The following is a 15,028-nucleotide window of genomic DNA, read 5'->3' as shown; positions in this document are numbered from 1 at the left end:
TGACAAACCACGGGTTGTAACTCCAGGTCATATAACCACGGGTTGTAACTCCAGGTCATATAACCACGGGTTGTAACTCCAGGTAACAAAACACGAGTTGTAACTCCAGGTGACAAACCCCAGGTTGTAACTCCAGGTGACAAACCACAGGTTGTAACTCCAGGTCGCAAACCACAGGTTGTAACTCCAGGTCGCAAACTACAGGTTGTAACTCAAGGTCACAAATCACAGGTTGTAACTCCAGGTCACGAACCACAGGTTGTAACTCCAGGTCACAAACCACGGGTTGTAACTCCAGGTCACAAACCACAGGTTGTAACTCCAGGTAACGAACCACAGGTTGTAACTCCATGTGACAAACCACGGGTTGTAACTCCATGTGACAAACCACGGGTTGTAACTCCAGGTGACAAACCACGGGTTGTAACTCCAGGTAACAAAACACGAGTTGTAACTCCAGGTGACAAACCCCAGGTTGTAACCCCAGGTGACAAACCCCATGTTGTAACTCCAGATGACAAACCACAGGTTGTAACTCCAGGTGACAAACCACATGTTGTAACTCCAGGTAAGAAAACCACGGGTTGTAACTCCAGGTGACAAACCACGGGTTGTAACTCTATGTCACAAACCACAGGTTGTTACTCCAGGTCACAAACCACAGGTTGTAACACCAGGTCGCAAACCACGGCTTGTAACTCTAGGTCACATAACCACGGGTTGTTACTCCAGGTCGCAAACCACGGGTTGTAACTCTAGGTCACAAACCGCAGGTTGTATATCCAGGTCGCAAACCACGGCTTGTAACTCCAGGTCATATTCCACAGGTTGTAAGTCCAAGTGACAAACCACGTGTTGTAACTCCAGGTCGCAAACCACGGCTTGCAACTCCAGGTCACAAACCACATGTTGTATCTCCAGGTCACAAACCACGGGTTGTAACTCCAGGTCACAAACCACGGCTTGTAACTCCAGGTCACAAACCACGGCCTGTAACTCCAGGTCACAAACCACATGTTGTATCTCCAGGTCACAAACCACGGCTTGTAACTCCAGGTCGCAAACCACAGGTTGTAACTCCAGGTCACAAACCACAGGTTGTAACTCCAGGTCGCAAACCACGGCTTGTAACTCCAGGTCACAAACCACATGTTGTAACTCCAGGTCACAAACCACTGGTTGTAACTCCAGGTCACAAACCACGGCTTGTAACTCCAGGTCACAAACCACGGCTTGTTACTCCAGGTCACAAACCACAGGTTGTAACTCCAAGTACAAACCACGGGTTGTAACTCCAGCTAACAAAACACGGGTTGTAACTCCAGGTCACATAACCACGGGTTGTTACTCCAGGTGTCAAACCCCAGGTTGTAACTCCAGGTGTCAAACCACGGATTTTAACTCCAGGTGTCAAACCACAGGTTGTAACTCCAGGTCACAAACCACAGGTTGTAACTCCAGGTCACGAACCACGGGTTGTAACTCCAGGTCGCAAACCACGACTTGTAACTCTAGGTCACGAACCACAGGTTGTAACCCATTTCACAAACCTCGGGTTGTAACTCCAGGTCACAAACCACAGGCTGTAACTCTAGGTCACAAACCACAGGTTGTAACTCCAGGTCACAAACCACAGGTTGTAACTCTAGGTCACAAACCACAGGTTGAAATTCCAGGTCACAAACCAAGGGTTGTAACTCTAGGTCACAAACCACAGGTTGTAACTCCAGGTCACAAACCACTGGTTGTAACTCTAAGTCACAAACCACAGATTGTAACTCCAGGTCGCAAACCACAGGTTGTAATTCAAGGTCACAAACTACAGGTTGTAACTCCAGGTCACAAACCACAGGTTGTAACTCCAGGTCACAAACCACAGGTTGTATCTCCAGGTCACGAACTACAGGTTGTAACTCCATGTGACAAACCACGGATTGTAACTCCAGGTGACAAACCACGGGTTATAACTCCAGGTAAGAAAACACAAGTTCTAACTCCAGGTGACAAACCACGGGTTGTAACTCCAGGTGACAAACCCCATGTTGTAACTCCAGTTGACAAACCACAGGTTGTAACTCCAGGTGACAAACCACATGTTGTAACTCCAGGTCACAAACCCACGGGTTGTAACTCCAGGTGACAAACCACGGGTTGTAACTCTATGTCACATACCACAGGTTGTTACTCCAGGTCACAAACCACAGGTTGTAACACCAGGTCGCAAACCATGGCTTGTAACTCAAGGTCACATAACCACGGGTTGTAACTCCAGGTCGCAAACCACGGGTTGTAACTCTAGGTCACAAACCGCAGGTTGTATCTCCAGGTCGCAAACCTCGGCTTGTAACTCCAGGTCATATACCACAGGTTGTAAGTCCAAGTGACAAACCACGTGTTGTAACTCCAGGTCGCAAACCACGGCTTGTAACTCCAGGTCACAAACCACATGTTGTATCTCCAGGTCACAAACCACGGGTTGTAACTCCAGGTCACAAATCACGGCTTGTAACTCCAGGTCACAAACCACGGCTTATAACTCCAGGTCACAAACCATATGTTGTATCTCCAGGTCACAAACCACGGGTTGTAACTCCAGGTGACAAACCACATGTTGTAACTCCAGGTCACAAAACCACGGGTTGTAACTCCAGGTGACAAACCACGGGTTGTAACTCTATGTCACAAACCACAAGTTGTTACTCCAGGTCACAAACCACAGGTTGTAACACCAGGTCGCAAACCACGGCTTGTAACTCAAAATCACATAACCACGGGTTGTAACTCCAGGTCGCAAACCACGGGTTGTAACTCTAGGTCACAAACCGCAGGTTGTATCTCCAGGTCGCACACCTCGGCTTGTAACTCCAGGTCATATACCACAGGTTGTAAGTCCAAGTGACAAACCACGTGTTGTAACTCCAGGTCGCAAACCACGGCTTGTAACTCCAGGTCACAAACCACATGTTTTATCTCCAGGTCACAAACCACGGGTTGTAACTCTAGGTCACAAACCACGGCTTGTAACTCCAGGTCACAAACCACGGCTTGTAACTCCAGGTCACAAACCACATGTTGTATCTCCAGGTCACAAACCACAGGTTTTACCTCCAGGTCGCAAACCAGAGGTTGTTACTCCGGGTCACAAACCACAGGTTGTACCTCCAGGTCGCAAACCACGACTTGTAACTCCAGGTCACGAACCACAGGTTGTACCTCCAGATCGCAAACCACAGGTTGTAACTCCAGATCACAAACCTCGGGTTGTAACTCCAGGTCACAAACCACAGGCTGTAACTCTAGGTCGCAAACCACGGCTTGTAACTCTAGGTAACGAACCACATGTTGTAACTCCATGTGACAAACCACAGGTTGTAACTCCAGGTGACAAACCACGGGTTGTAACTCCAGGTAACAAAACATGGGTTGTAACTCCAGGTCACATAACCACGGGTTGTAACTCCAGGTGTCAAACCCCAGGTTGTAACTCCAGGTGTCAAACCACAGATTGAAACTCCAGGTGACAAACCACAGGTTGTAACTCCAGGTCACAAACCACAGGTTGTAACTCCAGGTCACGAACCACGGGTTGTAACTCCAGGTCGCAAACCACGACTTGTAACTCTAGGTCACGAACCACAGGTTGTACCTCCAGGTCGCAAACCACAGGTTGTAACTCCAGATCACAAACCTCGGGTTGTAACTCCAGGTCACAAACCACAGGCTGTAACTCTAGGTCACAAACCACAGGTTGTAACTCCAGGTCACAAACCACAGGTTGTAACTCCAGGTCACAAACCATTTGTTGTAACTCCAGGTCACAAACCACGGGTTGTAACTCCAGGTCATAAACAACGGATTCTAACTCCAGGTGACAAACCACGGGTTATAACTCCAGGTGTCAAACCACGGATTGTAACTCCAGGTGACAAACCACGGGTTGTAACTCCAGGTCATATACCACAGGTTGTAAGTCCAAGTGACAAACCACGGGTTGTAACTCCAGGTCGCAAATCACGGGTTGTAACTCCAGGTCACAAACTACAGGTTGTAACTCCAGGTCACAAACCACAGGTTGTAACTCCAGATCACAGACCACAGGTTGTAACTCCAGGTCACAAACCACAGGTTGTAACTCCAGGTCACAAACCATTTGATGTAACTCCCGGTCACAAACCACGGGTTGTAACTCCAGGTCACAAACCACGGATTCTAACTCCAGGGGATGAACCACGGGTTGTAACTCCAGGTCACATTACCACGGGTTTTAACTCCAGGTGAGGAACAGGAACATGAGCGGTATAAACTCGACAGTGGGTTGCCGACTATTACCACATTCAGAACTCCAATTCAGGTTTTGGCCATTAAGTGGTGATTGTCAAATGTGTGTTTTTGAATGTTAAAATTCAACATAACCTTAACTGAAAAAAGGGGACCATGATTTTTTTTTTGTCAAGGTAGGGTGATGAAAATATTCGCATTGGAGAGATCAAAACAATTCCAGAGCCTCATTTTCCATATGACCAGCTCCCCCTTTTTTCCAATTAGTATTTCGGTAAAATCAAATCAGTGATCTGCGTCACGAATAAAACGACAAGTGCGACCGTCTAACCTTCAACTACTGTTATTCCTTAAATGAAAATGCTTTCAAATCTTTCCTTTTTAAACTTACCGAAATCATTCAGGGCTAGTTGTCTACATTAATACAAAAAAAAAAATATGTTGTGACTGTTTTTGTGTGTGTTAGAAATCTTGTAAATACATTATAACTATTTTGGTGTTATAAATCACGTAAATGCATTACAACTAATTAAAATCTGTAACTCCCTCATACAAAGTTTACTTTAGGCGGTTTTGGCAGTTAAATGTTGAGTGTTAAATGTGTGTTTTGGCATGTTAAAATTCAACATAGCTTTTACTGAAAAAAGGGGGCCATGATTTCTTTGGTCAAGGTAGAGGGAGATAAAATTTCGCATTAGATGTATCAAAATGATTTCAAAGCTGCATTTTCCAAATGAGCAGCTCCCCCTTTTCTTAAAGGTAAAAAATTATTAGTTCCTTAATTTACAATCTGATTTTTTTTTTATCTACTTATATGTTACAGCTAAGTTACACTATCTGCTCTCTATGAATATTAGAATGTGATCTTCACTGATAGAGCGAAAGCGAACGTAATAATGGTAACCATGCTAAAAATAATCCTCAGAATACGTCATGATTATCTGGACTGAAATCGTTATGTAGGTGACATTCGTAATAAAACATCTTTAAATGTTGCGACGAGTCATTTATTTTAACATGGCTTAATACATCGACACAGTTTAATTTATTTAAAATGTCGGTAATGTGAGGGCATACTGTGAAATATTGTATTGTACAGTTGTATCGTAAACACTTACTGCCTGGTTATGCGGGGAATAGCAAATTTATATTCCCAGAGATGTAAACTCTTGCTCCAGGCGAACTGACGGGCAATAGTTGGTTCCGAAGGGACAACAAATTACTTGAAATTCTCCTCATTACCAGCCATTCAGTTTTTAATTTAACCGAACAAGATATCTTAAAAAAAATAACTACACAATCTGGTAAAAAACATAAAACAATAGTGACACATGTTTGCACATGATGTGCTATTTTGTTTTGTAAATCATTGATTTTCTCTAACCAAATCTAATGATTAGTGTGTTAAAACTTCAATACATATATATCTGCTGGTAAATACAAATATACAATCTTATATATACAATAACGAAAAACTCGCGGACCACTGTTGGATTTCAGAAAAACGGAATGACCAAATAGCGGTCGTAGGTGGTAATATGTGATGGTCGGAATGTTCCTTACAGAAAGGCGACCTGCATCTTAATATTTACCTGTAATTCATCTGCATCAGTTCTTAACTAAAATATATTGTAAAAAGGGGTATTGTTTAAAGATCATATATATTAAAACATTAACAACACATATTTTTTTTTACAATAATTGTTTTTTCATATATACTGACGGACTTTAAAAACGCAACACGCATTTTGTTGACTTTTTTAACCAAATCATGATTGATCCTCAAATAACTACTATTCATGCTTACCATACTTCTTTCTGTTTAGAAAAATTCAATATCTGAATTACCTGAGGTTATTAAACATACCGGATTCTTGTGCTGTAACCAGACAATTTGACGTCAGAAACTCGTCTTATTGTCCTTCCAACAACGATACAGGCAGACAGGATTTGTTGATGACCACCAATGACCAGATCAATATATAATGACAACGCCACGTCACTAGAATTTGATTACGCAACGTCATTTGCGAGACATTTTTACGACCGCAACGTCAACTGCTAATCAAATCGCCGAATGCCATGGCAGACAGATTCATACTATTAAATGTTTCCCAAAAACTGAAATGCCAAAGAATCGACTGCAGAAAAACATTTAAAGCCCTAAAATTTAAACCGCCTAATTGCCAAATAAAGGCAACAGTAGTATACCGCTGTTCGAAATTCATAAATCGATTGAGAAAAAAACAAATCCGGGTTACAAACTAAAACTGAGGGAAACACATCAAATATAAGAGGAGAATTACAACACAACAGAAACACAACATTAAAATGAAACACACACAGAAACGAACTATAATATAACAATGGCCATTTTCCTGACTTGGTACAGACTGTAATGGGTGGGAGCAAAGGCAAAACCAGAAGGTACAAAACAGAACTCAAACATGCCCAACAGAATTGGTTGACCTTTCTGACAATCATTTTGGCGTTGGTTACAGGCAGTCATTGCCTTCGACGGTGACACATCCATTGATAAGGGGAAAAGCAGGGTTTCAGTGCATACCACATGATATGAACATTAAAAATCACGTAATCAATTCAACTTTCGAACTGTAAAATTTTTTAGACAATGAAGTAATGAATGAAATTTATGTTCATACATTTGTTTAACAAAAATTGCATATTTGAAAATGGGAATTAAATAGAATAATCTAGTGTTGCGTTTCTAGAGTCGGTCAGTATATTTTTGGTTAAATATAACCCGAAAATGTTACGTAATTATGTTTTTATCCGTTTTTGAATTGCAAAATTAAAAAGTTATTCAACAAACAAAAATCAGTAAATAAAAAAGGAAAATTCAAACATTTCTCCCTCAACTGAAAAAATGAATTTTTATTCAAAATAACATGAAAAATCGAAATGTTCACTGACTGTACTCATTTTAGTAATTTATTCTATTACTTGATATGTATTTGTATTTGTGTTACATGAAGATATTCAAATCTAAAACGATGCGCAAAAACGAAGTTTTATGTAGTACTGCGTATATAATCATCGAAAGCTGTTGTCTTCTAGTTCGAAGTACTATATATCGTCTACCTGCATGGTCGTTCTGTCTGTATATCATAAGAGCCGAAGTCAATGTTCTTGGCATGCTTTTTTATAAGCAGATGGAAGAGTCAGTCGTATATCTGTTCACTTTTTCCACAAAAAAGGGAGAATACAAATTGGGTACATCACGACGTGAACTGCAGGGTGTTTAAATATGGAACTGGCTTGTTGAATTGTGAGCTACAAGTATTCTCGATTTGTCACGTAAGCTTTGGACAATTGGGCAAGCTGATTAAGAAATTTAAATATATACTACATCTTGATAATAAGCAGCGTTTGATACTTTTATATAAGCTTAATGACTCAAGCTATCATAAATTCTTAAAAGATCGCAACATTGTAATCAATTATAATACATTCATTATTATGGAAAATTGAGAAAAAAATATGAAAACAAAGTAAAATTAAAATTAACATCAATTCAATTCAATTCAAAGTTTTATTTAAAGTCGATATTCAATAAACTACATAAACATAAGCTCTAGTGAGCTTTTCAAATCGACTGAATAACAAAATATATACACACATACAAAAGTCATGAAAACAACACAATTTTAAACATACAGTGCATGGTAAGATACCATGGATGACACATAAAAGTTAAAAGCATAGTATGCAAAATAAAGTATATCTTTAAACAGCACAATTTAGAATGATAAGCACAGCAGATAATAGCAACTAACAAAGCTAAGCGAATTAAACAGTCAAACAAAATAAAAAATAAGAAAGCACAAGCATAAAAGCAATATATACATGCACTGCACAGGCATGAGCTGTTATTTGGATCCCATGTTTGTACCAATTTTTTGAATTGGTCAAATGATGTTTCCATTCGACAATGGTTAGGCAGCTCATTCCAGATTTGTGCAGCATTATAGCGAAACGATCTTAAACCATACCTGTTAGTTCTGACTCTCGGGAGTACTGCTGTTTCCTGTGATGTAAAATTATACTTTTGAATTTTAATATCAATCAAATCATGATAACTTGGACTTTTTTTGTGAATTATTTTAAATGTTTCTGTTGCAATAGTTTTTATTCTCCTTATTTTTAAAGAAGGTAATTTTGACTTTTCAAGCAGTTTTTCGTATGAACTATCATAATCTTCATAGATGAATCTAAGAGCTCTTTCTTGAATTTTTTCCATTTTAAAAGATTTTTTTTTCAATACAGTAGTGCCAAATTCCTGGAAAATAGTTAAAATTCGAAAGAACGAATTAATAGTATGCCGTTAACCTACCTAGCCTGTTTAAATATTAATCCAATCGTTTTAGAATATTTAATTTTAATTTTAAGCCTTCATTACATTTATCGAAAACCAGTTTATTAGATTTAAACTATCAGTTTCTAAACTTTTAACAACTTTATCTATATCATAATCACTATATGATACAGTGTTAATAAGTATCATCAGCATAATTATAAATGGTGCTATTTTGTACAAAATGAAATATGTCATTTATGAAGACATTGAAAAGAACTGGACCAAGAATGCAATGCGCCCATCAATATGTAGTACAGACCTAGAAAAAATCCAATTGCACGTATTCACTATCTATTTATATCTATTTTATGTTTATATCGGGTTAAATGACCGTCGACAGTCTTCGGAGGTCACCTCGATGGTTAATTAGATGACGTCTAGACTAGTAAGATACACACGAAATGCTGTTACATATTACCGAGTACATGTATCGTAAATTGTTTTAGACTGTATATAATTTGGATATACGTTTTAGTATGTTATAAATCAAATATGAGAATTTGAGTCAAATCGGTGAACATGCATGGATTTGACAGCTAATCCCATTCAAGGTTATTATTAAAAGTCTCATTTGAATAAATCTATTGTTTTATACTATTTACCTGTATTATTGGCGCAAATGAAATGTTTTATTTTGGCGCAAATGAAATATGGTTTGTGGCGCAAAAGAAAGATTTGTTGGCGCAAATGAAATGCCAATTGGCGCAAAAGCAAAGCACCGATTTTGATTCGTCAAAATCAGATGATTTTTATCGTCTTGAAAAAAAAAAACCAAACGGAAGTCATATTTTATTTGCAAGTCCGTACCAATATTGACAAATTCTTCTATCATTATCAACGTAGCTCATAGTATGTATGTAGATACATCAAGATACCAGTGGAAGAAATTGTTATAACCATGAAGACGTTTTAGGCTCTTTCAATTATACGATGAACAAGAAGGTTGCCACTAGTCAAACAAGAACTGATTACACTTACATGTACGGAGCACATGACCTCACCTTAGTTTTTGTTGGGGTTCGTGTTGTTAAATCTGATTGCACTTACAGAGCACCTAAGTTCACCCCGGTTTTTGTTTTGGTCAATGTTGTTAAATCTAATTACACTTACGGAGTACCTAAGTTCACCCCAGTTTTAGTTTTGTTCGTGTTGTTAAATCTAATTACACTTACGGAGCACCTAAGTTACCCCAGTTTTTGTTTGGGTCCATGTGTTATATATCTCTGTTTGGTATTTCTGGTTACCGGAAATGTAGAACATAATTTAGCCTGTTTTATGTTATTTTACGGGCTGTATATACTTTTCTTATGCTTAGTTAATGTTGTCTGCCATACATGTGGTTGTTCAATGGCAGTAGAATAAAATTGAAATATAAAAAATCGTGATTTCAATGTTTGGGTCCATGTTGTTATATCTGATTACACCTACGGAGCACCTAAGTTCACTCCAGTTTTTGTTTGGGTCCATGTTGTTAAATCTGATTACACCTACGGAGCACCTAAGTTCATCCCAGTTTTTGTTTGGGTCCATGTTGTTAAATCTGATTACACTTACGGATCACCTAAGTTCACTCCAGTTTTTGTTTGGATCCATGTTGTTAAATCTGATTAACCTTACAAAGCACATGAGTTCATCTTAGTTTTTGCTGGGGTTCATGTTGTTAAATCTTTATACTTTTCACGGATGTCTGTTAACCCAATTTAAGAAATTTAATCACGAAAAACCATTTCTTAAAAGTTTATTTATTTAATATCTTTACAAATAAAGTCGTAAAAACACACATATATTTATTTGTTATCAAATGCATCACACACCATTCATCAAGATACATTTGTTATGCTTTATTCGGAAAATATTATCTATTAGAAAAATAATAAAAATTTGCATACGAAATATCGTTATACCCCACACACATGTGTCTTACATATCTTACAGCTTGACATCATTTTGCATTCATGTGTCAGAATGGACACCTTCTTTTATCTTCCAACTGATATAAGAACAATACTAGGTCTAATATTAGTTATATTGACACCTTTGCAGTTTGTTTTCTACTTTTTCTTAACAACAAAAGTCTGTACCACTTGGTCCATGGGGATTTCCGGTCATTTGACATTTACAGTAACTAGGAACCCATCCAGCAAGAACAATAATGAAGATGAGTGCAAAATATGGAGATGTATTTTCAATTAAAATTGGAAGTTGGAAAGTGGTTGTGTTAAACGGTAAGGTTACAATACACGAAGCCTTTATAAAGAATACAAAGTTTTTCTCGAATAGGCCATTAATTTTCTCCTTCAAATCATGGGATCATATAAAAAGTCTTGCTTTTGGATCATACTCGCCAATATGGCGGGTGCAACGGAAAATTGCAAATTGCGTTTTCGAAGACTTACATTCATCTAAAACAAGCACAGTGGAAGAAATTATAAGCAAGGAAATAAAAACTATAGCGCAGATCTTTCTGAATAACGGAGATTCTCCATTTTATCCACACGAGGATATATCATTGGCAATTGGAACTATAATTTATCAAGTAAGTGTTGGTTCTGATGATAGTTGTCGAAGCGATTAAACATTTAAAAATTTGATTAAAAACGAGAACAATTTAGTGATGGAAATCCAATCGATGTTTTTCCGATATTACAATATTTTATGCCTTTGTCAGTTACGAAATTGAAACATATCTATTATAACCAGAGATAAATTGTGAATGCCACTATCGCGGGGCGTGTACAAACATTTGATCCAAATAACAGACGTGACGTCATGGATGAGCTTATTCATGCAGCCAATCAGTACTGTAGTAAACATTATGAAATAACAAAACAGGACGTTTCTTCCATTTTGAGAGATAGTCTTGGAGCTGGTTATGAAACATTATCAACAACATTGGAGTGGGCATTATTGCACTTATCTGCACATCAAAACGTCCATCAAAGAAATCACAAAGAAATTGATGACGGGTTTGGAAGCCGAACACCTTCGTTGCAAGATAAAAAGCATCTCCCGTATTTACAAGCAACCGTATTGAAAACCAATCGTGCAAGAACAGATGTACCACTTGGTATACCGCACGCGACATCAGAAGATGTCGTTTTCAGGGATTTCAACACTCGAAAAGGACTTGTTGTGTTATGTTATCTTTACGCAGTTTCTGGAAATTCTGAAATTTGGGAAAATCCTGACGAATTTTAATCCGAAAGATACTTAGACGAAGACAATCAAATAGATTTGGGAAAATCTATACAAAATTTATCGTTTAGCATTGGACGCAGACGTTGTTTGGGAGAACATTTAGCTCAAATGGTAACATACCTATTTGTCGTAAATATTCCTCAGAAGTGTAAAATAGATTTGTGTTCTGAGACTGATTTCAATGACAAGACCACATTGGTTATGGGTTAAATGAGGATTTCTTCAATCTCCTATATTGGAAGTGAAGAATACATACAGTTACAGATACAGATATAACCGGGTTAATGTAGGGAAAATATAAATTGCATCCGAAATAAATCATTCTTTTTACGAACTATATATGACATTATATAAAATATGTACACCCTAGTTACATAAAACCCTAATTAGGTATCGATAGATAGACAACTAGGACAACAGACCAGTTGCGAAATACAGTTTCCGTAGATTGAAAGGCACTGTCCTAATCCAACATGTACTAATGCACCCAGTCTAACACTAATGCACTCAGTCTAATTTTCCAACACTTCGTCTTGGTTGACCAACTTTGCAGAGTCTACCTATTACGTTTATTGTTAAAATGATCCTAAATATGCATAAATATTTGCCACTGGATGGTTAGCATTTTTTTAAAATTTAGGCACCTGCCATTCATCTTATGTTAAGGGGTGCATGTTTAGAAAAACCAATGCCCCCTTCATCCCTACAAACCCCAAAAAAACAAGAAGATTAATAGTCAGAGCCTGAATTAAATTTCTTGTTATCTAGGTCTCAAATTCCAACCTTCACGGATAAAAAGTTTTTTTTTCACATCAAATCCCAACTCTAAAGCACCCTTAGTTTAGACTGGTCGTTAATGAATTCAAAAAGACGTTTTAATGCCAACCAAAATTCCAAAATGATCAAAAAAGGGTACCGAGGGAGATGCTTTCAGGCAACTTTAAATATTTTATTTTTGTATTTTAGACAGACACATAAATATGTGACAAGTAATCTTTTCTTTTTGTCAATTTATTTTGACCAGTTGAATAACATGAGATACCGTGGCCATTTGATTCTTTTTACATGTGTTTAAGTGTACGAAAAGCGAAGTAATAAATAACACACACACACACACTTCGACAACACGATTAACAGAGCGGTTGTTTCATCAAGCTACGAAATTAAAAAGAATACACAAGTGTCTCGGACTGAATTAATTACGTGTGAATATCATAATACGTCATTTAAGTAAACTTTTGTGTAAAATAGCTTCAAATTTGGTGCTGAGTCATTAATTTTGAAAAGGTTTCTGTACTCGAATACATCGACTCAGATCACACATAAAAATTGAAATATATATTAAGGCATACTGTAAAACACGACGTGGTTAAGCGGTATTGTATTGAAGTATAAAAACAGGGTATGAATATACGATGGCACAGTACATACTACCATACAATGGTATAATCCAATGGTATGATAATTCCTTAATTTTCTATTCAATGAGATGTTTAAGAAAAATTCACGTTAGCATATTTACGGTTGTAAAACTTTATATAGACTTTGCAAAGATTGAAATTGAATGAAATTTAAATTATTGTTGTCTAATAATATTACTGGATGTTTAATTTTGTACCATTGTCGAGTCTACAAATAGTAAATGTAACTAATTAGATACCAGCATTTTTATATACAGAATTTGTACACCTGTTTTATCTAAAATCATATATACACATTGATTTTGTGTAAGCGGACAGCGTTATGTGAGTTATTTAGAAATATTTTTACCTTTGATCACATTTCATTTATTGATAAAACTCGAAAATTCGAAAAGGTTGACATTAATTTTGTAAGTTTTTGCTGGGCACCAAAAGAACAGCTTCAAATAATAGCAGTCCGAGCAGAACTAAGAAGACTCCTCCTTGAACATTTAATTTTTTCACAGTCTCTATCTTGCCTAGCAATATAAAAAAGAAGATGTGGTATGATTGCCAATGAGACAACTCTCCACAAGAGACCTTGGCAAGACTGGCGAAGACTGAATTCTGAAAATATAAATCCTCTACTTAAAGAAACATTTATATTGACAAAACTGCTGGACTCGCATGGTACTTATTCTTGGTATACATATGCCAAGAATATTTCACCCGACCCAGACCTTTTAGATAAAGTTAATAATTGTAGGGACTTTAATGAAATAAACTCTTTAAAGCCCTTGATTAGAAATGAATTTAAAGAAAAATATAAAATTAGTTTTGAAAATAAATAAATAGTAATGATGAAAATAGTAAACTGTTACTTTATAAAAATTTAAAACTTAACTTGGATAGGGAGTTTTATTATTTAGCTTCCAATGACTTTTCTATAAGTAAATACTTCACTAAGTTGAGAATATTAAGTGACCATAATTTAGAAATAGAAATGGGTCGCCATTACAAAATTCCTAGAAAGGGTAGCATATGTAAACTGTGCAACTTAATGGAGGATTGAAAAACACTTCCTCCTTGAATGTAAAATTAACAAAAAACTAAGGGATAATCTATTTGAAAATTGTTTACCTTTTCATAATTTTATGTCTCTTACCCAAGAACAAAATGGAACATGTTAAAAAGCTATTAGCTCCTTTATAAAACAGACATTAGAACTGAGGGCAGAAGTCTAATAGTTTTTTTCTATGTGTTCATTTCTTATAGAATTGTTATTTCTTTGCTATTTTATGTTTGTTTTTGTTTTTCTGTTTTTTGTCACAAACTAAAGTATGTTTATATGACAATAAAGATATATATGTTATTAAACGTGTTTTTTTTTACATCCATCGTAAAGTTAATTACCAATGTTTATCATGGTCATTCAAATATAAATTGAACACAAACTATAATAGAAAGTTGAAAAGTGTAATAGGTATTTCCAAGATTAACTTCTCACCTCCAACACTAAAACAAAAGATGGCCGGCCGTTTGACTATGTATGATGTATTAATACGCAACCACGACCTGTCGGAATTGGGACGTTAAATCCGATGCCTCTTGAAGGGAGCGTGCCACGCCATCTGCAAGTGAAGGAACCCTTGCAACAACTCACTGATTGGTACATAGCTGTAGGTGGTTAGTTGATAGGCAATATTTCTGTCACAATCCAACATACTTTTAATTTCCAGTAACAGTAGAAATTCCTGCCATTTTTTCCGATCGA

At 37.1% G+C, this 15,028-nt stretch overlaps 1 protein-coding gene across 1 annotated transcript; it reads left to right on the top strand.

Moving 5' to 3' along the window:
- The first annotated feature begins 2,227 nt into the window (after positions 1 to 2,227).
- Positions 2,228 to 5,105, top strand: LOC127712971 (uncharacterized). Its single transcript, XM_052219554.1, has 7 exons — positions 2,228 to 2,234; positions 2,788 to 2,922; positions 3,193 to 3,327; positions 3,599 to 3,733; positions 3,869 to 4,003; positions 4,139 to 4,274; positions 5,102 to 5,105. Exons 1-7 carry the CDS (start codon positions 2,228 to 2,230, stop codon positions 5,103 to 5,105), a joined length of 687 nt encoding a protein of 228 aa, XP_052075514.1.
- Positions 5,106 to 15,028: the final 9,923 nt, after the last annotated feature.

The sequence above is a fragment of the Mytilus californianus genome, unplaced genomic scaffold (genome assembly GCF_021869535.1).
Source record: "Mytilus californianus isolate M0D057914Y unplaced genomic scaffold, xbMytCali1.0.p SCAF_8, whole genome shotgun sequence".
NCBI lineage: Eukaryota > Metazoa > Mollusca > Bivalvia > Mytilida > Mytilidae > Mytilus > Mytilus californianus.
This window is presented reverse-complemented; position numbering and strand designations above follow the sequence as displayed.